The following is a 26,315-nucleotide window of genomic DNA, read 5'->3' as shown; positions in this document are numbered from 1 at the left end:
TTACACTAGTGCAATAATTACCCAAGAGTTGTTGTGCAAGTGAGTTATGAACATAGGAAGTTGCCATATACTGAGCCAGATCATTGGTCTATCTAGCTCAGTATTGTCTTCACAGATTGGCAACGGCTTCTCCAAGGTTGCAGGCGGGAGTGCTCACACTTCTAGTCTCCCATTCATATGCAACCAGGGCAGACCCTGCTTAGCTAAGGGGACAAGTCATGCTTGCTACCACAAGACCCTGGTGGCGCAGTGGTAAGAGCCCCTGGTGGCGCAGTGGTAAAACTGCCGCCCTGTAACCAGAAGGTTACAAGTTCGATCCTGACCAGGGGCTCAAGGTTGACTCAGCCTTCCATCCTTCCGAGGTCGGTAAAATGAGTACCCAGAATGTTGGGGGGCAATATGCTAAATCATTGTAAACCGCTTAGAGAGCTTCCAGCTATAGAGCGGTATATAAATGTAAGTGCTATTGCTATTGCTATTGCTAAGACCAGCTCTCCTCTCCTAGTTGCATCTAAGTTGCACAGTAGTGCAGCAATTACTTTTGCACGACTGTGTGGACGTTATTATGTTTCACTGTATGTGTAATGTTGCGCAGTATGTCAGCCATTAAATATAATACTTCGTGGTTAGAATGTTTGGTCACATCATTCCCAGCAACCAATAAGAATTCCAGTTTGACCGTAAAGAATGTCTGGGTACATCTGCCAACAAAGCAATAACATTGTAGTTCAGCATTACTCTCTCTGGGAAGAGAAAGCATCTAAGCAACACGACAGGGCACAGAGGGGTCATGCCCACCAACCACACTTGCTGCTAATTATGCACCAGCTCGCTAGTTAATACTGCACCCAGCTAGACCTGGATGTCACCGTTCAGCATTTGTTTGCAAAACCAAGTGCTGAGTGCAGGAAGGATTTTTCAGGGTACTTGGTCATAGGGAGAAACCCTCTGCATCTCTGTAGACAAACAGTGAATATGGGGACACTTGTGCCTGCAGCTATCTGGCAAGGAGTCATGATTAGTGACTCAATTCCACTGTAGCTTTTACATGTTTGTTCTCCCTGGCTTTTGTTGAAATCTGCAGCTCACATACTGTGCAGCAAGCCACCTCCCTAAGCGACAAGCATCCTTGCTGCTGCTTCCACAGCACTTTAAACCCTATTGGTGCAGCTTGCAATGGCAGGAGGACACTGGGCCTACTAAGGAGTGGGTCGCACTCCACGCCTACTCCCATTGGGAATAATGGGCTTAGCAGCAGGAGTGAAGTATGTAATCCTTAGTAGACATGGAACTTTCTTGCATTTGCAAACCATGCCAGCAGCAGTTAAAGTGCCATGGAAGTAGCAAGCTAGGAACATAGGAAGCTGCCATATACAGAGTCACATCATTGGTCTGTCTAGCTCAGTATTGGCTTCACAGACTGGCAGCAGCTTCTCCAAGGTTGCAGGCAGGAATCTCTCTTAGCCCTATCTTGGAGATGCCAGGGAAGGAACTTGGAACCTAGATGCTCTTCCCAGAGTGGCTCCATCCCCTAAGCGGAATATATTACAGTGCTCACACTTCTAGTCTCCCTTTCATATGCAAGCAGGACAGAACCTGCTTAGCTAAAGGGACAAGTCATGCTTGCTACCACAAGTCCAGCTGTCTTCCCTTAGACAGTCAGCTTGCTCTGTGGTATGTGAGCTTGTGTAAGCACAAAGACTGACATGCGGAGGGAAATTATTCAAAGTAGTCCCATTTAAATTAAAAGGACAAGTTAAGAAATTATTTACTGGTCCTTTCAGTTTCAATAGGACTACTTTGAGTAACTTTCCTCAGCATGTCAGCCACAGAGGCTGTTCACACAATTAGCCTCCACTAGCCTGATTTCCTACAATCGTGTGAACCACCAAGCTCGGCTGCGAGCCCGGTGTTTCTTGAGCGGGTAACCTGCTCAAGTAGCCCGCCCCTTAAACCGGGTTTGCGGAGCGAGTGCCCCAGCCACCTGGTTTTTGGGATCGTGAGTAGCCACAGCGCGGCCGTGGCTACTGACAAGTAGACCCCCGACAGGAGGCTGAAAATCAGCCTCCTGGCTCGGGGGTCTCCTCAGTATGCCCTGTGCACTTGCGGGGGCCGCTTCCAGGGGCTGCTTCCTGAACTCCCCAGCCCCCTCTGGCTCCATCACGGAGCCGGCAGTCATGTGGGTGGCCGATCCGGCTGCCCAGGGCTCCCACCCTGCTCGTCTGCAGGGAGAGCGGGCTTAGCCCACTCTCCCCAGAAAACCAGCAAAAGCGGGTCTCACTGATTGTGAGACCCGCCTCAATACCTTGTTTCAGATTCAAATTCAGAAAATAACTTTTAATGTTTCTAGAACTGTAAATACAGTTAAGTATTACAAACTGAAGAAATTTCAGCTCCAAACCAGATAACTACAAACCTCAATGAATCACTATTTATGTATAACAAAATATTCCACAGAATGTTTCACAATTGTAGGCCATCACTTTGAACGCGCAGTTAGTTTTCAAAGGTGCCCTGTGAGTAATTGAGGCTTTCTAAAATTTGGGCAATTGTTGGAGATATTGAGTCAAAAAGTCCCCATTAACCTCTCCTCTTTGTATGAAGTGTATACTTATACTGAACAGAGTCAGACCATGGACCCCCATACATCCGTATTGTCTACACTCTGGGGCACAGCAAGGCTGAAATAAGCCCTGGAACAAGAATGGGCCCCTCATCTCCCTGCCTGTTTCTTCTCCCTTCCACTCTGGGTCTTTGCAGCAGAAGAACTATATGGATACGGTTATAAACAAAGCATGCCCATTATCTCACTACTATGAAAATAACATCACACACTCCAGTCAGGAGCCAGTGGCTTGTCTGGGAGGGAAGAGCAAAGACTGGGTTGCTTCCCAGACAGCAGGACCCCCTCCCTCATGGGCCCAGGGACATTTGTCCCTTCCTTGTTCAATTATAGCTACATCCCATCTACATTAACAGGCAGCATTTCTCCAGGTTTCAGACAGAGGACTGTTCCGAGTCCTGACTAAAGATTTCAGGAATTGGACCTGGCACCTTCTGCATGCAAAGCATATGCTCTGCCACTGAGTTATAGCCCCTAAATATATCCACTATTAACAATCTATGCTATGACAATGTTTGATAACGAGGGGAAATTATGCAACAACATTGTGTAGTGGGGGGGAGTTAAATTCATGGCATCAGAAAATTCATGTATTTCATGTTTCATTGTTAAATGGAAAAGCTGCAGGGGGATTTTTCTTTCTAGATTTCATTGGTAAACACAACAGGTCTAATATATGTTATAAAGACAAATAAAATACCATTGTGATAGCTTTATTAAGCCAAGCTGCTATACCAGATTCTTGCTAAAATCAGATAAAGATATCAAGGTTTTTTTAAAATTAGTTGTATGTTTTGCATTTTAAGCAAAGGGAAGCATGAGTCTGCATGTAATAATTGCTTTTGACTGCTTTTGATTAAGGAAAATGAAGCCTTTGACAACTACTGGTCTATCTTGTGTTCGCTTTGATTACAAGTTTATGATCACTTTGTTGAACATTAAGATATTGAAAAGAATTCTCTGGATTCTCTAGATTTTAGTTATATCCAATTTTGGCTAAGCCCTCAATGATTAAAGTTCCTGCTTTTGCTACCCACTTCTACTGTGGTCCAAATGAAGTTCTTGCAACAGTTATAAGAGGACTGTACCATAACACATCTCTCCATGGATAGATATATGGGCACCAGAAGAATATGAATGAGTTTCCCCTTTGCACATTATACCAGAAGTGTGAAAAAGGAAGTGCAACTCATGTTACTTCCTTTTTCTGGAAAGCATGCAAAACTGTCATGTTTTGCAGAAACATGCAACCGTCTTCAGGGCACCGGTGGAGGGGTGACAAGACGTACATTTAAGGGTAAATGAATTGGTGCTTACCTCCATTCTCGCCGCACCTGAATGCTGCTCAGAGAAGCAGCATGCCGCCCAGCACCCCCTGCGTGGGATTGGCTCCATGGAAGCCAGGTGAGCGGCAGAGGCGATCTCCCACTGCAGGGGGTGCTGGGCAGCATGCTGCTTCTCCAAACAGCGTTCAGGTGCGGCAAGAGCAGAGGTAAACACCAATTCATTTACTCTCAAAGGTGCCTCTCGCCGCCCCTCCACCGGGGCCCTCACTGGCCGCTTCTGGTACTTAGTATTAATAACTCTCAAACATTTGTATAAGAAAGTAAAGGTATTACACCACACAATTTGCAACATCTATTAGCTAAACTTTTTAAATGTGTGACCCACTTGGTGTTGGTTAATTAAATTGGACATTGATGTTAAAAGCAGAAAAAAGTGTGCTATTTTCCAAAAAAGCAGTGCCATTAAAGCGTTAGCTTTCTATTATACCAATCTTTTGAGGGTTTTTAGTCATGAAGAAAAATTGAATGGCAAATAATTCCGCAAATGTGTTCTTACTTTTTAAAAATGTCTATGCTTCCTTGTACAATAATCTAAAGCCTCAAATTGGACAGTTTTATTGTGCCATTTCCATAAGTAGTGTCTGATATTTACTATAATGTACATGAACAATTCGGAGTCTGCTGTGGGAGTCTATTTTTTAAAAAAATGCTCCATACCATGTCAGTAGGCATTATAAAATAATGTTTGATTAATTATGAATGTTCTTTCACTCCTCTCTGATGTGCAGGACCAGCTCCTCACCTATTTTTACCACAGACTCCAGCAATGACCCCTGCATTGCCAGGTCCTGAAGGCAAGTTCCATTTTCCTTCTTCAAAGATGCATTCATAAATTGCTTTGGGAATACTCCTGACCCTGCTTTTACTGTCAACACATTATTATAACTTTATTTTATTTCATCAGAATAGTTTCAAGCCATATAAGTTAGGATTATCTATTTCAGAGTCCAAGTTCCAGAATAATAAACATGGTGCTTATTAAGGGCTTGGAAGAGCTGTCAATTAACACTTTCTGTGATAATTTCAAGAATGATCAGTATTTGTTGGTCCATATGCAACTGCAGATCTAAATAATATTTCTGAAGTGACATTGCAATAAATTGGAAGGTTTCTGGGAATAAACTATACTAGTCAGTTGGTAACTTATCAGAATATATGTTTTGTTTGTTTGCTTGCTTGTCTATTAACCCCTGCTAACTTGGCAAAGAGGCACCTTTTAACGTGGTGATTTTCTTTATTGAGCAGGCTGAGAGTAACTGGCCCTGTCCACCCCCAGCACAGCACCTCCAGTGACTGTTGCTGGTGTCTGTCTTATGTTTCTTTTTAGATTGTGAGTCCTCTGGGGACAGGGATCCATCTTATTTATTTATTATTTCTCTGTGTAAACCACCCTGAGCCATTTTTGGAAGGGCGGTATAGAAAATAAATAAATAAATAAATAAATAAAAAATATGGTATCTCTCAGCTGCTTTTCTAGCAAAAGAATCCAAAGCAGTACACAAACTTAAATGAGAAAGAAAAAAAAATACTTTCACTTAGAATGCCATAAAAGCAATATATAAAATCCTAGTAAAATATCTGAAAATACAAAAATAGCTAAAAATCATAAACTAAGACAAGACAGGCAGGTCTGGCAACTGCTTGTGGGGACAATATTTTTAGGGGCACCAAGGAAGAACGCATAGCCGAAAATACATTCCTCTGCAACATTTCAAGGGATCTTGGAGATTGTGCAAGATGGTCACTTGGACTGGCAAAATGTCCTGAGCAGGGCCAACAGCTGTAGCTTTTGTGATATAGATAGGTGTGTGGTGTGGTGGGATAGGGTTGACATATTTCCTCATTTACCACAAAGAGGAATGTCCTTGAGGAAAGGCAATGTGGCTATTCACATGATCGACCGCATGGGTGGGGGAGAAGGCAGGATTCAATCAACCTTCCCCCAGGTGAGTGGTCGGGATCCTTTTGGTGTGCAAAAACACATGCAAACTGCACTGCTGGGAACAGCATGGAGCAACAAAGGCCGGAACTTGGTTTCCCAGCCTCCACATATCCCACAAGGCACCACACAACAAACATAGTGCCTGGCGGGATTTCCCTGTCAGACCGGTGCTCTAGGCACCTGTCTCTGTGTCTCCTCAGCTCCATGGAGCTGAGGAGACACATGAGCCCAGCAGCCAGGATAACCTCAGCTAAGAGCTGGGCTTAGGAGTGGTGTTAGACTGGATGGGAGCACCAGGATCCATGTGGATCCCAGTGCTCCACATGAGCAGCCTAGCCCAGGCTAGGCTTCCCTAGCTGGGGTTGGGCTGCTCATGATAACAGCAGCTTAACCTGTCCAGTGTCTGCCCACCCCCTTTATGCTAGAGACCAGGTCTACCAGTTCCTGAAGAGCTACCAGTTCAAGAAAGAAAGCTGGCAGGTAGACCTGGCCACTGTCACTACAGTAGCCAGGTCTGTTGAGCAGCTGGCTGGGGCTAGGGTGTCTTAACATTTAAAGCTGAAAATATGGTAGTTCCAGGTAAGGGGGCACCTGGCTTAGTTTCAATCCAGTGATAAGCCCTATTCTGTGACCATGCCCAGAGGTCTTCTAACCATGTTGATTACTCATCTGCAGATACAAGCACTGATTGAAGCACAAGAGACACTTTCTCCCCATATTCTGAGAACATGTCTATTCAGGGTCTGCCTCTGTAGGCAAGCCCTGAATGTGAGGAGAATAATAGATGTGGCCATAGAACATGTCAGCGTACAGGTACATAGATTATCAGCATGCCCGTTTTTCCTCTATTGGAATCTCTCTGTCCACTATCTCTACTCCATGCATAATTTTATAGACCTTTACCATCTCTCCCCATAGTCACCTATTTTCTAAACTAAAAAGCCCCAGGTGCTATAGTCTTGCCTCATAAGGAAGGTGTTCCAGCCCTCTGATCATCTTGGTTGTCCTCTTCTGCACCTTTTCCAGTTCTACAATGTCCTTTTTAATAAATAGTGACCAGAACTGTACACAGTACTCCTAATGTGGCCGCACCATAGATTTGTATAAAGGCATTATAATATTAGCATTTGTATTTTCAACCCCCCTCCTAATAATCCCTAGCATGGAATTGGCCTTTTTCACAGCTACTATCAACAAGCTGTCCACCACATCCCCAAGATCTCTCTTCTGGTCAGTTACTGACAGCTCAGATCCCATCAGTGAATATGTGAAGTTGGGGTTTTTTGCCCCAATATGCATCACTTTACACTTGCTTACACTGAACCACATTTGCCATTTTGTCGCCCACTTATCCAATTTGGAGAGATCCTTTTGGAGCTCCTCACAATCTGTTTTGGATTTCACTACCTTAAATGATTCCTACATGTTACATGTTTCTACAACTGTCCAAATGGTGCAGTCAGTAAGAAGGTCCTAACACCTAGTCTTCTAGTTGGAACCCCATGGTTCCAGGCATTAGGAAATGTATTTTCTTTATTACTTCTGATGATGCACCTACCATGAATTATTATTCATAAAAAATTGACTGCTGTTGTGTCAACTGTATTTGTCAAAATGATAAATATATTAGCTTAAGACATAATTACTGTTTTGAACTTTAAATGGTATGAAAAGAAGATTTAGCTCACAGTCTTCAGAATTACAGCTAATGAGAATTGCTGCTCTTCAAAGAATGATAGCCACTATTGAATTGACCATATACTGTATGTTTCCTACCAGTGGTTGGTTATGTAATACTTTTAGATAATTGATGCCTGCAGCTGCAGGAATGAAGAATAAGGCCCACATTTTGTATACACAGCTGAATCGATGCTCTTTATAGAAAAAATATTTTTCCTTGAGAATTCAGTTATCAAGAGTCAATGCAACTCATTCAAGTATGAAAAGCAGTAAGAAGGAAGCAAATGAATTGCTTACCAAATTTGTTGTAAATAAATGCTGTAATGTAGATAACTGGCTGCTGGGCACTATGATCCAGCATCTAAGTTTGTTTGTTTGTTTTTTTAAAATGTGGATAATATGGATAGCATATCCAGCCTTACTCTGGAATTAGTAAGATTTAAGTAATTCTGAATACTAAGGAAGATAATTAAAAATAAATAAATAAATAGTCATATTTCTATACTGCCTTACATGTGCATCCCTACATAAGTTAAAATAAAACAAATATAAAAACAGGATAAAATGATTAAAACAATTTTATTATATAAAAACCAATTAAATTTAATTAAAAGAATCTTAAGGGTCTTTTTAAAAACAGCCAGAGATGGGGAATCTCGGATTTTAATGAGCAGTGCATTCCAGAGCCCTGGGGTAGTCACAGAGAAGGCCAGGTCCTGAGTCTCCACCAAACAAGCTGGTGGTAGCTGTAATCGGACCTCCGCAATGGCCATAAAAGGTGGGAGGGTTCATGACAAAGGAAGTGCTCTCTTAAATACCCTGGACCCAAGACATTCAGGGCTTTATAGGTATTAACCAGTGCATTGCATATGCTCAGAAACATACTGGCAGCCAGTGTCGTTCTTTTAAGATGGTGTTATATGGTCCCTTTGGGTTATCCCAGAGACCAGCCTTATTTGAAGAAAATGACATACTTTGCATTTGAAAGGTTCTGAGCAAAAATTATCAAAATAATGACTAAAAATGGAAAGATCAAAAACACCCCCATTTTGTTCTTTGTTCAAAATCAGCCAATCTGAAACACCCCAGTTTTGCTCTTTGTTCAAAATTGAATCTGAAATGGTTTGGATTTTAAAAATGGCCCTGGGGCAAAACTAGTGGGTGGTGGTGGTAGTGCCGAATGGGTGGAAGTTCCCACCCAAATTTCAGAGGAATTAGGCAAAGGGCTGATTTTTGGTGAATTTTTGAAGTTTAAGATTTTTCCCATAGGGAATAATGGAGGTTTCAGCAAAAGTATAGCTTCACATCGGGGGGAAAGGGAGTGGCCCAGACAGAGTAGGGTGGGTGGTAGTGCCCAGTGGGGGCATGGAAGCTGCCAGAATTATTTCAAAGGAATTGGGCAGAGGGCTGATTTTTAAAGATTTTATGGAGTTTACGCGTCTTTAAGGTTCTTCCCCATAGGGAATGATGGAGATTTCAGAAGCCGCATAACGGGGGCACCAGGGTGTCCCAGAGAGAGTGGTGGTATAGAGCACATAGGGTGCCAACCACCCCCATGGATTCCTAACCCTTGGGGTACTGGGTTCTGTTGTTTCAGAGATGTTTTGAGTGTAGATTCTCTGGTAGCATATGAGAGTGGATTCATGGTTTGTTGTTGAAAATCTCATATGCTACTAGAGAATCTACAGGCTGGGCTCAGTCTGGCAACCAGGCTGGCAACAAAGCAGGCACAGGCAATGGCATGGCATCTCTCAAGGGGGTGAAAAAATTCTTCTGGAACAAAAAAGCAATGCAGCAGATAAATCCATTCCCAGGCTGGCATGCAGTAGCCATCGCAGGCTGGCAGACTGGGCTCAGGCTGACAACAAGTCAGGCAGGCATAGGCAATGGCATGGCATCATCATGGCAACTTGAGGCATGCCATGCAATGCAAACTTGTTCTCTCTGTCTCTCTTCAATGAGGCAGAAAGGCAGAATGGCGAGTGAGTAACTAACTTGATGAATGAATTGAAAACCTCTCCTTGAACTCCCCTACACCCTTGCCCCTTCTTCGACCCTTCCCATGGCCAATGTGGGGTCAGTAAAGAGTGGCAAGAGGCAAAAGAGTCAATGGAGAACAAGGAGGGAATTGTCAGCAGGTCAGCCCATGCTTTAGGTCACCGATCAGAAGGCTGGAAGGGTGGGAAATTCAAAGAGATGTCAAACACGAAATGGAGACTGACTCAGAGATTGCCACAAAATGGTGGTCCGAAACAACAAAATGTTTTGTAGCCAAAACAGGGATGTTTTGTTTTGTGTACAAAACTTTTGGATTTGTAAAATGGGTGTTTTGTTTTGTCTACAAAACACCCAAAACTAGGGGTGTGCAATTCGAATTTTTGGGTGATTCGGCTCGGACCCGAGCCGAATCACCCCCGTTCTGTTTTGTGCCCGAATCTGGGTCACCCGAATCACCCTTGATTCGGTTCGGATTCGGATTTAATCCGAATCCGAATCGATTCGGGGGGGTAAAAAGGGGCCCAGGGGCAAAATTTTGGGGTGGGGTGGTAGTGCCCAATGGGTAGAGTCTACCACCCCAATTTCAGGGGGATTGGGCAAAGTCCTGATTTTTTGTGAATTTTCAAAGTTTTAGTGACTTTGGGGCAGTTCGGGGGCATAGCATGGGATTTGGGCAAAAGGAGTGGGGTGGGGTGGTAGTGCCTAATGGGTGCAGGCTACCACCCCAATTTCAGGGGGATTGGGCAAAGGGCTGATTTTTGGTAAATTTCTGAAAATTTCATGTCTTTGGGGCAGATTGGGGCATATTGGGGCAGAAAGTGGGGGCTGGGGCAGAATAGTGGGGTGGGGTGGTAGTGCCTCATGGGTGCAGGCTACCACACCAATTTCAGGGGGTTTGGACAAAGGGGTGATTTTTTGAGAATTTTTGAAGTTTTGGTGGCTTTGGGGCAGTTTGGGGGCAGAAAGTGGATCTGCCCCAAAATAGTGGGGTGGGGTGGTAGTGCCTCATGGGTGGAGGCTACCACACCAATTTCAGGGGGATTGGGCAGAGGGCTGATTTTTTGAGAATTTTTGAAGTTTGGGTGTCTTTGGGGCAGATTGGGGGCAGAAAGTGGATCTGCCCCAAAGGAGTGGGGTGGGCTGGTAGATAGTGCCTGATGGCTGGAGGCTACCACCCATCCCCAATTTAAGAGTGATTGGGCAGAGGGGTGAATTATGGTGAATTTATTTGTATGAGGTTTGTCTTCATAAGGTGAAGTGTGCTAAATTGATTACTTCCTCATATTATTCATAGTAAAGGAAAGTGTGAAAAAGTGAAAGTGGGGTCATGAGAGTTGTTTAATTGAAAAAAATCTCATTTGCTATGATAGAATGAGAATTCACACCTCAGAAGTTTTTTCTGAGGTGTGAATTCTCATTCTATCATAGCAAATGAGATTTTTTTCAATTAAACAACTCTCATGACCCCACTTTCACTTTTTCACACTTTCCTTTACTATGAATAATATGAGGAAGTAATCAATTTAGCACACTTCACCTTATGAAGACAAACCTCATACAAATAAATTCACCATAATTCACCCCTCTGCCCAATCACTCTTAAATTGGGGATGGGTGGTAGCCTCCAGCCATCAGGCACTATCTACCAGCCCACCCCACTCCTTTGGGGCAGATCCACTTTCTGCCCCCAATCTGCCCCAAAGACACCCAAACTTCAAAAATTCTCAAAAAATCAGCCCTCTGCCCAATCCCCCTGAAATTGGTGTGGTAGCCTCCACCCATGAGGCACTACCACCCCACCCCACTATTTTGGGGCAGATCCACTTTCTGCCCCCAAACTGCCCCAAAGCCACCAAAACTTCAAAAATTCTCAAAAAATCACCCCTTTGTCCAAACCCCCTGAAATTGGTGTGGTAGCCTGCACCCATGAGGCACTACCACCCCACCCCACTATTCTGCCCCAGCCCCCACTTTCTGCCCCAATATGCCCCAATCTGCCCCAAAGACATGAAATTTTCAGAAATTTACCAAAAATCAGCCCTTTGCCCAATCCCCCTGAAATTGGGGTGGTAGCCTGCACCCATTAGGCACTACCACCCCACCCCACTCCTTTTGCCCAAATCCCATGCTATGCCCCCGAACTGCCCCAAAGTCACTAAAAATTTAAAAAATCGCCAAAAATCAACCATGAACCGAATCACCCGAATTTTTTGTGCCCGAAATTCGGGTGATTCGGCTCGTGCCCGAAAAAATTCGGGGGGCATCGGGGGTGATTCGGTTCAGCCCCGAATCACCCGAAATTGTTCGTTTCGGGCACAGATCGTTCTGTGCCCGAAATTTTTTCCACATCCCTACCCAAAACGGCCTGCTTCGAGTACAAAATGTTTTGTACCTGAAACGTTTCACACATCCCTACCTTTATCCTATATTGTCCCTTTGGTTCCTGTTTATGGACAGGTCCCATCCTGCAGACAAGAACTCATGATCTCTAACTTCTTTAGTATGATCCCCAGCACACAATAAGGTCATCTGAAGAGGTCCAGCAAAACCTCTCAGAGGTGACTCAGAGGAGGGCCTTCTCTGTAGCTGCTCCTGGGCTATGGAATGCACTCCCCGCACTCCCTTTGCCCAATTCTTTTCAAATAATTCTGATAGCTTCCTGGCCCCTCTTGGGCACTACCACCCACCACACCTTGCTCTAGGCCACCCCTTTGCCCCCGACGTGAAGCTATACATTTGCTGCAATCCTCATTATACCCTATGAGGAATTCCAAAATAATTTTAAAATTCACCAATAATGAGAGGAGTGTCCGATTGCCTTGAGCTTTGTGTGTGGTAGGCACCCTTGGGTGTCTACCACCCAGCCCACTTTTGTGGCCCTAGGTGCTCCACAATAGGGGATCATCCAATTGCTTCAGGGATTGGGTGGTTGTTGGCATCCATGGGTGTTCCACATTAGGCTGGTTTGAGTCCCATTATATGGGCTGGTTTGAGTCCCATTATACCCTATGAGGGAAAAATAAATATATATTTCAAAAATTCATAAAAAAATTGTACGAGTGTCCGATTGCTTTGGAATTTGGAAGGTATGTACCCATGGGTGCTGGATACCATCCCACCCATTTTTGGAGGTCATAATTGGTTCTAACCAGTTCAAACTTGTTCAAATAGAATCACCCCCAGTTTGGTTCGAATTCGAACCTGCAGCTCGAACCTGATGGCTGGTTTGGTTCAAATTCGAACCATCGAACCACCGTGGTTTGAATATGAACTGGTTAGAGTTTGAACCGGTTCGCACATCCCTACCTGTTGCTTCCAGTGGCATCTGTTGGGCCACTGTGCGAAACAGGATGCTGGACTAGATAGGCCTTGGGTCTGATCCAGCAGGGCTGTTCTTATGTTCACCCGCCTCACCTTGTTTGTCAGGGGCACTCATAGCAGGGCATCTGAAGAAGATCTTAAGGTCTGAGTCAGGATGTATGGGGCAGGGCTCTCTCTCTCAGTTAACCCTCTCCCAATTCATTTACCTGAGAGAGCACCTTGCCCCATATGTCCTGGCTTGGACTTTAAGATCTTCTCCAGAGGTCCTTCTCTGACTGGCCCTGCCAAACAAGGGTGAAGCAGGTGGCTACTAAGTAGATGGCCTTTACACCATTATCCTCTACCCCATTTCAGGCATATCTGCATACATTTTTAGTAGTGTTTGCTGTGTACCTTATGTACACTTCCCATGGTGACCAAGTGCTGTAGACTTAACAATTTAGAAATCTAACATGTCTCTAAGCCTGTTTAAGGTAAAAATGTTAATTTGAACCTTAATCAAAATAGCACAGTGGCAGATCAGATAAATTGTCTATATATTTAATTCTCTTAAATGTAACCATCGCTAATCCCATATGTGGCAGCTCTCGCAAGAGTTTGGAGAGCTGCCGGATAGTGACAGGAATGGTGGAGGGAAGAAAATGGTGGCAGCCAGATGGCAGGCCCAGGAATTAACAGCAGCTGCCGGCCAATGGCCGGCCAGGAAAACAACGATGACACTGGAAGGTGGAGAAGGCAGGGGCAACTGGTGGTAGGGTGGGCGGCTGGCTGAGAAGTGTCCGGCTGGAAAGTGGAAAGCCAGGTCGGCCGGGTGGCGGGGGGAGAGAAGAAGCAGGCAGGCTAGCCGGCCCACCAACTAGAAAGTGCGGTGGGGAAGCGGGTAGGGGAAAGAAGAAGTGGGTCGACCGGAATGTGGGGGGAGAAGCCAGAGAGTGGTGGGCGGGGGGGGGGGAGAAGCGGCTGGCCAGAAATCTGGGGGGAGGAGGCAGCGTTGGGTGGGTAGGCTGGCTGGAGGCACAGATGTTCTGCGCCCAGCCCAGCTAGTTTAACTTGATTAATTGTAACCACTGGGAAAAGACATGAACAAACATGTAATTGTCCAGAAAATGAAAACAAAATTCTAAAGCAATTCGAGACACTGTTTTCTGGAGATTCTTCTGCATGAATATAAGCAGACTGAATTAGAATTTTACATGTAACTCTACTCTCGCACAACAGTCATTCATTGGGATCCATGTCCAAGTATTTCTGCTTGATTGTCTCTGGTCAATGGTATAGGTGGTAAATATTAACTGCAAAATTTAGAGTTAAATTTCGCAACTGATATTATCATCTACACCACTGACCAGGTACAATCAAGCAGAAATGATTTCATATAGATACTTTCACATAGAAATACTTGCACATAGAGGCCTAAAATGGTTGCCATTTAACTCCTGTTATTCAAGGAGTAACAAAGTATAGATTGCAGTATTGTTGGAATTCATTGTTCACCCTGAAGATCATCTGCTCTCCTTTGTAATTAAGTGATATGTGATGCCATTGTAAACAGGCATAGGAACACTATAATCACCTCAGATAGGCAAATTGAAATGCTGAAGATAGGCCACACTGAATATATTGAAAAGATTTAGATCTTAATACTGCTATCCACTGAGTTGTCAAATAAGTGCTATAAGCTCTGAAGACCACAATTGACTTCAGAAGGCTGAAAGAGAGCAGAGGAGGTTATATATACTGTACTGAGACTTTGGCTCTTTTTTTTGTCTCCAGTAACCTCTGTGCCTCATTGAAGCTGTTCTCACAACCAGCCTAACCAAGCCTGGGGCAGCCCAGCATGGGTTAGGCTGGTCGTGAGAAGTGGCAGAATCCTTGCAGATCCCTCCACTTCCCACTTGCCTAAGCCTCCTAAATAACCCAGTAGGGATGTGCAAACGGGTTTGATGTCGAACGTGTTTGACGTCAAACCATCCCCTGTTCTGACCAACTCCGGACTGAACACCCCCCGCCTGTTCGCGGAGGGGTCTGCAGACATTTTTTAAATTAAAAAAATAATTTAATTTACACCCTTTGGGAGAGTTGTTGGAGGTGGCAGTGGGGTCGGCGGAGGCTCCCCCTCCCCCTACCATCATCCCTTCATGCCTACACTGGCCATTCAGCCAGCTCTTTGGCCTGTTCAGGCCTTCTCTCTCCAGCATGGTGGCCATTTTGCAGGCTGCCATGCCTGCACAATTGGCCTCTGCATGGCCTGAGCATGTCGGCCTCCAAAATGGCTGCTGTGCCAGAGAGGGAAGGCCCAAATGGGCCAAAATACCGGCCGAATGGCCGGTATAGGCATGAAGGGAGGATGGCAGGGGAGGGGGAGACTCCACAGACACACACCCCGCCACCTCCAACAACTCCCCTGAAGGGGTAAGTTTAAAACAAAATTTTAAAAATGTCCACGAACCCCCCCCCCGGACCAGACCGAAGTGGGGGGGGGTCGAGGGGGTGCTGGGCCGAACTGGCCTGGTCTGGTTCAGGTCTGGTCTGGACTCGAACCAAACCAGACCAGCTGGTTCCGTGCACACTCCTATAGCCCAGCCATTAGCCGATGTTAAGAGTGCACTCGCACCCTTAACCCAGCTGCTGGGTATCGTGTGTCTCCTCAAGCTGAGTTCAGCTCGAGGAAACACAGAGACAGGCGCATAGAGTGCCATCTGATGGGGGAATCTCCCAATGCAGTGCGTGTGCCACATGGTGAATTGTAGGAACAACAAGTTCCGGCTGCAGATATCTCTTCCCTGCTCTGTGCTTCATGGAGCTTCATGGAGCAGGGCTGCCCATGTGAGAGTGCAGAGAGAGCACGCCTACCACCTTCACCTTGCTCGTCTGTGGGAAAGGGAAGGATTACCCTGCCTTCTCTGGCCCCACTCAGCTGCGCAACCAGGTGATCATGAGAATTGCCTCGTCATTATCTCTTAGGTTGCTTAGTCTCAGCCACAAAATATAGCACAACACCAAAACAAATATATAGTGTTGAAAAAAGCCACAAAACATAATTTTGGCTAAGCTTTCTCAATACAAGTGAAACAAAGGTATTCCTAACAGAAGTGTTTCTTGACCGTTATGACTCTGATCAAACCAGGCCAACATAATAGCACTATACTGAGGAAAGACCTGGAATTTCATAGACTCATATACTGTAAGCTACATACAGTATAAAGCTCACATACTGTAAGCAGGAGTGCTTAAAGGAATCTTGTCAGATTAGATGCGCTCAGAGGCTGAGCAGGCTTTAGTAATATTATAATGCACTAGGAATATTATGTATATTCCCATTTCATTGTTTCAAATGTTATTACTTCAAAGTACTCAGAAGCTGACCGACAAAATTGAGAAGAAATTTAGAATTTCAAAAATGTTGTAGTTAAAGTATACTAGGGATGTGCATGGAACCGGCCAGCCTGGTTCAGTTAGAGTCTGAACCGGGCCAGGCCAGTTTGGTTTGGCACCCCCTCAAATCCCCCCAGTCCTGACTGGTCTGGGGGGATTTGGTCTGGGGGATTCAGTCCAGGGTTTTTTGGAAGCTGATGTGCATGCTCAAATGGCCTTTGTGTGGCTAGGTCATGACCTCCAAAATGGTCACGCTAGGGCAGGGATGGGGAACCTTGGCACTCCTGCAGATGTTGTCCTACAATTTCCATAATCCCTAGCTATTGGCCTCTGTGGCTTGGGGATTATGGGAGTTGTAGTCCAAAAACAGCTGGAGTGCCAAGGTTCCCCATCCCTGCGCTAGGGGAAAGGCCTGGAAAGGGCCAAAGACCACCCAAACTGGGTGATGCATGCATAATGGAGGATAGCGAGAGGAAGGGGAACCCCTCTGGTCCTCCCTGCCACCTTGGAGAAGCTCCCCAGAGGAGTTAGTTGGAAATTTTAAAATTATTTTTAATATTTTGGTCCGTGAACCCCCCGAACGGCTGGGGGAGGTATGGTCCGGGGTTGAGCCAAACCAGGGGTGGTTTGGCTTGACCCCAAACTGTCAAACCAAACCTGCTCAAAATCGAACCAGTTTGGTTCTGAACCTGTTCACACACCCCCAAAGTATAGAATGCTCCTAAACAGTACAAAATGAACTGAGCTAGCCAAAATGGATTACAGGCTTATTTGGTTTTAAGATAATAATTAACGTTTAACTGGGTCTCTTTGTCATATCAGCGTAATATTGTAGGTGCAGGTATTGATCAATGTAGGAACAGACATCTACCACAAATATGAAGCATATCTGATCTATATTTATCATAATTTCTATGACTGATATTATTTTAAATATTGCTTTTAACTGAAAAAACAATCTCAAAGTAGTTTACATTAAAAATAAGAAAGTGGTTCTTAATGTTGGTTACATTTGAAAAAACTCACTTAATATTTTTGCTTCATATGTGCCTGTACTTTCTCATATGAAGCTGAAAGATAAACTTTTACAAAAAAATAAATAAAACCAAACCAATATCAGTTGTCTCTCTCAAAAGGTCATTCCATAATATTTCCCGTGATTTTGATAGAAAGAGCTAGATAGGCATTTAACGCATCAAAGGCTTAACTGAACCAAATCACCCGTTTGGCCCCTTTGGCATTCACTCCTAGTTATTTTAGTTCCTACTTATATTTCCCCAGCAACACAGCATGTTGATGATAGCCTTCTCAGCATCTTTCTTACCTCCTCCTCTTGCAGATGATGAATGATGGGAAGGCAAGCTCTTTCAGAATCAGCACTAATATGACTTAAGTTACTACCTGTATCATCTTGGAAGTTCAGTGTGAAAAATACAGAGCCCTCAGCACGTATCTCCAGAGAGATTCTCATGTGTGTAGCACCATGCCATATAACTCAAGTGCATTGCTAAATTTAGAGCTCCACATCACTGGCACATCAACAGTCTGTTGTTACACTCAAATCTGCATTGAAGGACACTTGGCTTAAAGCCAGTGCTGTTACTTCACTCCTCCCTCTACCTCTTAAAAGATACTTGACATCACAGGTGGAGAACATGAGATGTTGCAGAAGTAATAGAAGACCATTCAGCACAATATGTCTGACCCTTTTAGGCTTACATTAAATCCTTCTTATTTCCCCCCTCACATCTTTCAATCCTTTACTCTTTCAGAAATAAATCTCAGTGACTTTTAAAAGTTAAATTCTCTTTAGAAAACCAGCTCTTTGATTCAGGCAATTTTCTAGTAACCTATTTCATAAATCCAGGATTGTGAAAAAGATGTTGAAGAAGATGAAGTTGAAGGAATACTTCTAAAAACACCACTTGGACACCACAGAAGACAGAGTATTTTGTCTTTTGAAACGTTATCATCGATGCCTAGATGAATTGCACATCTTGTAGCAAATAGACCATACAATCTCTCTGATCTATCCAGTCTTTGTGCAAATAATTTTTTTTATTACTTGTCTTATTTTCTGTTAATTACATTCTGTGAATCACTTAGGCAAAGTGTGAATCAATTAGGGAAGCTGTCATAATATGTCTGGGAGACAAAAGTAGGCTGATCTTTTGGGTTTTTAAAGAATTTGTATGAAACCTAAGGGACCATGTCTCTTCCATATTGAACATGAAATTGAATCAGATCTTTGGTCCATCTACCTCAGTATTGTCTATACTGACAAACAGTGGATTTTCTGTTTTCCTAGCATTGTCTGGAGATAGCAGGGATTGACTATAGGATCTCTTGCACCCAGAGCACATGCTTTACCACTGAACTATGTTCCTATTGAAGGGTGAATACACTTCTGCCACAATTAAATAGTTCATGTTTTTAGAAATCACTTTGTTTTCTACATTGCTCACTGCTCACTGTTTCCTATTCTGCATCATGGTCCTAAGTTTGTCCTTTGGATAATAAACACAGGAATATGATGTTTCAAATGAGGTTGCCTATGTGTCTGGATTAGTCTGGTTTTCAAGTGGAGTTCTTGCAGGCAATTTCATAAAATATTGTACATAAAAATAATCACAATTATTTGCCTGATTTCCTTTGTTCTAGACAATAGCCTTAATTCATAGGTCCTTGTATATATCATCAGGCTGAGCACACATGGATGCACAGCCTCAAAGCATGTAGTTGCCTGCCATAGCAACAGTTGCCTTCCAACCTAATAGTACTGATTAGATGTTGGAGGAGGGAGTGGAAAAGGAGGCCTGGATTCAGTTTCTTCCCTTTCTAAACAAATGATTAGCACAGTCAGAGCTGACTATATCAAGGACCCATTAGTAACGGGGCATGTAAACTCCAGCAAGGTTGCTAAATTATCCTAGGTAGTATCCTTTAGCACATACCAAACATGTCCATTGCTTTATGCTAGATTGGAGTAATAAACTTGAATTGGTCTAAGCGCTGTGTGGAGTGAAAAGAAAAAGGGCCTCATATAAAGGAAGGAACCACTTACTGCTGAACACTTTAACAGATATGTTACTGCATATAATTGTCATATAAGGGATAATCAATTTGGTTTAGGGCAATTCTGTCATGTTGCTAAACCATTCCCCTACCCTAGCATATGGAATGCATTCATGTTTATAGAACCAATATGTGACAAGCCTATGAGTTTCCTAACTTTAAGACCTGTTTTTTTAATAATCATATTTGCTAGATCTTCTGAGAATGTTTTGTGCTGTTTCAGCCTTTGCAATTTATTGTTTGCATTCCTTGGTTTAACTGTTTATAATATTTATGTTGTGATGTAGTGGGAAAGCCTAATGTAACAGCTGCAAAAGTAATGAGTAAGTAGCATACCTTCTTCTTTCATTCTTTCCTGATGATGATGATGATGATGATGATGATGATGATTGATGATACGCTTAAGCCAAAGCTCTGCATGTACTCCAGTGTACATACAGTGCTTTCAGAGGGACAACATGACTAATCAGTTCAATGGAAGGAGCAGATCAGCAAGTGCAAAGGGTTGCATGCATCAGTCTGCCTCCTCCATTTAAATTAATGGGAACACATGGGGGGGGGGCTAGGACATTGTGTGTGCCTGTTTTAGAGTTCTTGGAGCACAAGAAATAGCTTGGATAGATGCTGTGCAGTTTGTTGACTGAGAGAAAATGAGAGATAACTGGTAAAGGAGTTTCTGATCTGGCATAGAAATACAGAGATTTTGAGCACTAGGGCAACTAAGCTCACTACCACGATTTGTGGCCTTTAAATGTTAAAATGCTTCAGAATTCCTGGATCTCTAAAAGATTCTCTAAAAGATCTGATTCCACATACAGATTATTTGGGGCCACCTACAACTCATGAGCTCTTTACCCTTTCCAATATCTAACAGAATTGAAGCCTTCACACAGTGGTTGACATCCAGACTAGCAAAGCATTGGTGTTACAGGAGAATTTCTTCTGAAGAATTCAACTAACTCAGCTCCACAATTCATGTAGTGGCAGGGGGTAAATTTCAGCAACCTCCCTTCCCCCAGAAGCACTTTTTGTCACCCCAAAATATGTCCTTGATGATTATGCAGAGCCCCAGAGACATCTTTTTGGTGGCATAGAATGCTTCCAGGGGAAGTCGCCAAAATTCTCTCTCTCACACACAAGCTTTTCAGGAACTCTTCAGAAGCACTGGTGCTACACTGATGTTTCTGTAACAGCTCTGGTCCTTTGTTAGTTTGGATGTCAGCATTTGTTTCAAAGTACATATCATCATACAATATATGCTACTGGTCAGGAAATAGTTGCTACCTTTTGCATGATTTACTTGATATTTATTTAGCTCCTATTTAGTTCTTTTTTCTGAAGTGTGGCTGGCAATTGATGCTCAAAGAAAGGTTTTGTCAGGTTGACTTGTAACTACTTGAGTAAGAAACACAAAGTAAAATAATTACCTTTTAATATGCATTTCTTAGAAGAAGAAAAGAGAAAAAAGATAATTCAAGAAAAGAAAACTATTACTGAAATAAAAAAGAAAGGTAGGATATTTATTGTCTTAAAGTGACAAAAATTGATCTTCAAAGGACTTCCCATGTTGTCCCTTAAGTTACAAAGCCAATCCACCATGCTTTGATTAATGTTTTAGGAGCAGAAGAGGAAAAAAGGGTAATCCATGAAAAGAAAGTTCTCCCTGAAATTAAAAAGAAAGGTAGGCCATTTTAAGACATTTAGTTCTTAATTCTTACTGAACCAAACTCATATAATGCATACTTGCTGTGCAATAGCTTCCTATTGGGGATTCAAATGATCAAGTGGCCACATGATAGGACCACATTAGATTTCATTACGGATAAATGTTCCATGGAGCAACCATTTGTTTGTAATGGCTCACCATGTGAAACTTACATTAAAAAAAGACTGTATAAAGAACATAGTGTTAAGGTAATTATTTGAGATTAATGAAGTGATGTGTAAATTGTAAATCAAGAATTTACAAATGTCTCTAATCTGCTATTTACAAATGGTAGCAGAATCAACATATGGTTGCATTTACCAGTTGCCATTTGAATCTTTCTTAAGGCTCAGTTCATACGCGTATCCAGGCACACGAGCATCTGTTTAAATGGGGAAGCAGGTAGACATGCTTCAACTATTCTCATAGAATAATGAGTGGCACATCTCTAGTAGGGGTGTTGAGCTTGAAGGCTCAACCTTGAGTCAAGCTGAGCTGGCCAGTTCAGGTCCATTTTGAGGATGGCAGGCGGTGTTAGAATAGATGTTAAAAAGTAAGGACTTGCTGCTGCTGAGGGTTGCGGCAGCTATGAGGGAGTGCTTTGGCAGCCATGTGTGTGTGGGGGGGAGGGTCTCCAGCAGCTGGCTCCCCCCCCCCCCGCTGGCTTCCCCCCAAGTCTCCCTGGGCCAATTCGGTTTGGGGCCATTTTGGCCATTTTTGAGCCACTGCACATGTGCAACCAGGCTACACAAATGGCCAGTGCACATGCACAGCAGCTCACATAATGACAGCCACACATAGATGGCCAAAATGACCCCCAAATGGGCAAAACTGGGAGACTCAGGGAGAGCGTGGGAAGGGGGATTTGCCAGAGATCCCCCCCCCAGCCTCAGCAGCACCCCCTGAGGCAGCCATAGCCCTCGACATCATTAAGTCTGGACCCAAAGGCTTTTGGAGCCCCCTCCCCGCACACAGTATTTTAAACACATTTTTAATGCAACCACACCACCTGGGACAGACTAAAGAGGATTTGTGGGCCCCCAGGGGGTGTAGAGGCTCTATACTTCGGCTTGGAGGTCCAGGGGTAAGAGAGTGCCTCTCCCCCGCCACTCTGAAATCAGTCTTGAACCAGTTCGAATTTGAACCAAACCAGGCCTGGCTCGAATGTGGACAAAACTGAACTGGACCAAGTTTGGTTCGATTCAAGCTGAACTGGGTTTTCTCTTTCTGTGTACACCCCTAATCTCCAGATGTACAGAAGGCCAAACTGTATTATCTTAGCACATCTACTTGGAAGCAGATCTTCTTGAATTCAGCTGGACCTGCTTTCAATCACATTTGCAGAGAAATGGGCTATCCATTCTCAAATGTATGTGAGGGAGGAATCACATAAGAGGACCACTGCTGAATTGGCTACCCACTATAATGCTCTTATATGCAAAGTCAATTTCTTATCTTTTTCTTCCTGTCTTGGAAACAGAAGAGGAAAAGAAAGTAACCCATGAGAAGGAAGTCATTCCTGAAATTAAAAAGAAAGGTATGCTACTTGAAGTGTGTTGTATGCTACTTCTTGTTGGTATTTTTAAAATAAAAAATATATCTAGTTTGGAATTCAGAGTGAATTGGCCATGAATATGAATAGAACAAATATTTATATATCGCTTTTCAACAAAAGCTCCCAAAGCAGTTTACATTGAAAGAAAGAAAGAAAGGAAGGAAGGAAGGAAGGAAGGAAGGAAGGAAGGAGACACCCACTGTAATTCTCTTAGATGCAATATCAATATCTTATCTTTTTCTTCATGTCTTGGAAACAGAAGAAGAAAAGAAAGTAACCCATGAGAAGAAAGTCATGCCTGAAATTAAAAAGAAAGGTACACTACTTGAATGGAAGGGTGTTATTGGTATTTTTTATATTAGAAATTAATCTAGTTCAGAATTCAGAATGAATTGGCTACAAATACAAATATGATGAATATTTATATACCGTTTTTCAACAAAAGCTCCCAAAGTGGTTTACATAGATGTTAATAAATAAATAAAATAGCTAAGCACTCTGTAATTCTCTTAGATGCAATGCCAATTTCTTATCTTTTTCTTCACGTCTTGGAAGCAGAAGAGGAAAAGAAAATAACCCCTGAGAAGAAAGTCATTCCTGAAATTAAAAAGAAAGGTATGCTACTTGAAGGGAAAGGTCCTATTGTTTTTTAAAAAAATAATAATTAAAAAATACATCTAGTTCAGAATTCAGAAAGAATTGGTTACCTGCTGTAATTCTCTTAGATGCAATCTCAATTTCTTATCTTTTTCTTCATGTCTTGGAAACAGAAGAAGAAAAGAAAGTAACCCCTGAGAAGAAAATCATGCCTGAAATTAAAAAGAAAGGTATGCTACTTGAAGGAAAGGTGTTAGTAGTATTTTTTAAAATTAAAAAGTAAATCAAATTCAGAATTCAGAATGGATTGGCTATGAATTCAAATACGATGAATATTTATATACCACTTTTCAACAAAAGCTCCCAAAGCAGTTTGAATCGATATAAATAAATAAATAATAAATAAGCTACCCAATGTAATTCTCTTAGATGAAATGTCAATTTCTTATCTTTTTCTTCATGTCTTGGAAACAGAAGAGGAAAAGAAAATAACCCATGAGAAGAAAGTCATTCCTGAAATTAAAAAGAAAGGTACAATACTTGAAGGGAAGGGGGTTATTGTTATTTTTAAATTAAAAAATAAATCTAATTCAGAATTCGGAATGAATTTGTTACCCATTGTAATGTGGTGATTCTCTTTGTTTAGTAGAGGGAGAGTAACTGGCCCTATCCACCCCCAGCACAGTACTTCCAGTGACTGTTACTGGTGTATATCTTATGTTTCTTTTTAGATTGTAAGCCCTTCAGGGACAGGGTTCAATCTTATTTGTTTGTTATTTCTCTGTGTAAACCACCCTGAGCCATTTTTGGAAGGGCGGTATAGAAATTGAATTTATTAATAATATTAATCATCATCATCATCATCCCCCAGTGAGGCACTACCTTGGCGTGGTTGTGGGGCTTGTGTGCTCTGAGGAAGGTGAGAGCTATGCCAGAGGTCCAACCACACTGGACAGGTCTCACCAGGGGAGCCAGACAAAGAGTGCCTCTCCCATCAACAATATGGTGAGACGTAACTTTAATAAATCTATACCGGATCGGTTGTCGCCCAGGTCAACAAGGACCGCGCCAGGTGCTATAGTCCCTGGACATCTGGTGGCAAGTGGGCAACAGGACTCAGGATCTTCAGTTGAGCAACCAGGGCTAAAGACAGCAAAGTTACCGGAAGAAACATCGCTTAACCAAAAAAAAAAAATACGAAAAATGCCAACAAGGAAATAATGATCTGCTATTACAAGTCTAGTCCAACTAGAAGAGGTTATTTTAAAAGAATGTACCAAATTTGGAAAGAGAAGCATCCAGATACAGAAATAACAGAACAAAGGCTAGCAGACCAGAGAAGATTCATAATAAGAAATAAAGTATTCACAGGAGTTGAGCTGGAAGAACTGCAAAGAGCAACACAGGCTCAAGATATGGTTGAAGAATTATCACCAATTGAAGAAGTTGCTCAGGCGCAGGTGGAGGAGGTGTTGGAAATCGAGGATGTCACTGTTGATGAACTGTTTCAAAATCAAAACCAGGCAGCCACCCCTTTGCCTTCACCTCAAAAACCCAAATGCCATTTAACAGAAAAGCAACAAGAACTAAAGCAAAAAAACCTGAGCACATGAACCAAACAACCACCAGGGTTCGACTTCCAGCTCTAAAAACAGTTGCCAAAAAACAACTTGCTCAGGCATTAAAAGATGTCAGTGCTGCACTTGCAGAGATAACAACCAAGAATTTGCAAGAAACAAACCAGCTAATGTACAGTGCAGCAACAATAACAACACAAGAGCTCGGATATAAGATAAGTGGACCTGTCAAAAAAGAAAGCAGGACATCACCTAAATGGAAGATTAGATTAGAAAATAAAATCTCCAGGCTTAGATCAGATGCTAGTAAATTGAAAGATATGAAAGACAAGAAGCTGAAGAATGAAAACACCAAACAGTATCTGATCCAAAAATACCACCTAGATTCAAGGAAAATTAGAGAAGTCCTGGAAATAATAAAGCAGCAAATAACAGCAGTGTCAAAGAAGATTAGCAGGTATGAAGCCAGAATTACACAACACAGGCAGAATCTCCAATTCCAGTCGAATCAGAGACGTTTCTACCAAAGCATAGAAGGAGAAACTGCAAGAAACATAAAAACACCAAATAAAGAAGAAACAGTGCAATTCTGTGGGAAATTATGGGACAATCCAATAGATTATAATAAAAAAGCAGGCTGGATGAAAGAGGTCAAAAAATGTAACCAACAAATGCAAGATCTAATAATAATTAATAACCAGAATTAATAAGTGAAAGAGCAAAGAAAATTAAAAATTGGACTGCTCCAGGCAACGATGAACTGCATGGCTTTTGGCTTAAACACCTAACAAGCCTCCATAAACAACTATCAAAACAGTTCAATCACATTTTGCAAGGAGGTGATATTGAACAGTGGCTAACAACTGGGAAAACTCATCTCATCATGAAAGACCCAGCAAAAGGTGCAGTTCCAAGTAATTATAGACCGATCACCTGCCTGCCAACCATGTTCAAATTATTAACTGGAATAATAGCAGATGAAGTGATGCAACACTTATTAACTAACAAACAGCTTCCAGTTGAACAGAAAGGAAATTGCCCGAACACCAGAGGCACAAAAGACCAGCTGCTGACTGACAAAATTATTTTAGAAAATTGCAAGAGAAGAAAAACCAATCTAAGTGTTGCATGGATTGACTACAAGAAAGCCTTCGATTCATTGCCTCACACATGGATACTAAAACGTTTAGAAACAGCTGGTGTCAGCAAAAACATTCAGATATTTATTAAAAAAGCAATGAGCATGTGGAGTACACAGTTAACAATCAATGGCGAGACACTTGGACGGGTTAGCATTAGAAGAGACATTTTCCAAGGGGACTCACTATCCCCTCTGTTGTTTGTAATCGCCATGACCCCACTTTCACAAATACTAAACAAAACAGGCCTCGGATACCAAACATCTAAAACATCAAGTAAAATCAACCATCTGCTGTACATGGATGATCTGAAGTTGTATGGAAAGTCCCAGTCAGAAATCGAATCACTGCTAAGCACTGTCCGTATATTCAGTAGCGATAT

At 42.7% G+C, this 26,315-nt stretch overlaps 1 protein-coding gene and 1 long non-coding RNA gene across 25 annotated transcripts in view; one reads left to right on the top strand and one right to left on the bottom strand.

Annotated features, from left to right (window-relative positions):
* Positions 1 to 17,752, bottom strand: part of LOC128339896 (uncharacterized) — a 103,432-nt gene extending 85,680 nt beyond the window's left edge. Inside the window, exon 1 of the long non-coding RNA XR_008313306.1 lies at positions 17,610 to 17,752. This is a non-coding gene — a long non-coding RNA (uncharacterized LOC128339896). The remainder of the gene's footprint in view (positions 1 to 17,609) is intronic.
* The window catches only part of TRDN (triadin), a 305,901-nt gene that overhangs the window by 152,987 nt on the left and 126,599 nt on the right, over positions 1 to 26,315 (top strand). For 13 of the 24 annotated variants that reach the window (XR_008313241.1, XM_053284401.1, XM_053284354.1 and 10 more), the window contains 9 exons: positions 4,698 to 4,763; positions 19,648 to 19,683; positions 20,809 to 20,871; positions 20,979 to 21,041; positions 22,546 to 22,602; positions 22,880 to 22,936; positions 23,134 to 23,235; positions 23,391 to 23,447; positions 23,692 to 23,748. Coding sequence is in view for 23 of the 24 variants with exons in the window: in XM_053284401.1 (XP_053140376.1) it covers positions 4,698 to 4,763; positions 19,648 to 19,683; positions 20,809 to 20,871; positions 20,979 to 21,041; positions 22,546 to 22,602; positions 22,880 to 22,936; positions 23,134 to 23,235; positions 23,391 to 23,447; positions 23,692 to 23,748 (558 nt within the window). In the remaining variant the exon portion in view is untranslated. The remainder of the gene's footprint in view (positions 1 to 4,697; positions 4,764 to 19,647; positions 19,684 to 20,808; positions 20,872 to 20,978; positions 21,042 to 22,545; positions 22,603 to 22,879; positions 22,937 to 23,133; positions 23,236 to 23,390; positions 23,448 to 23,691; positions 23,749 to 26,315) is intronic. The other 11 variants (XM_053284341.1, XM_053284346.1, XM_053284362.1 and 8 more) reach the window with 11 other exon arrangements.

Source organism: Hemicordylus capensis, chromosome 1 (assembly GCF_027244095.1).
Source record: "Hemicordylus capensis ecotype Gifberg chromosome 1, rHemCap1.1.pri, whole genome shotgun sequence".
NCBI lineage: Eukaryota > Metazoa > Chordata > Lepidosauria > Squamata > Cordylidae > Hemicordylus > Hemicordylus capensis.
This window is presented reverse-complemented; position numbering and strand designations above follow the sequence as displayed.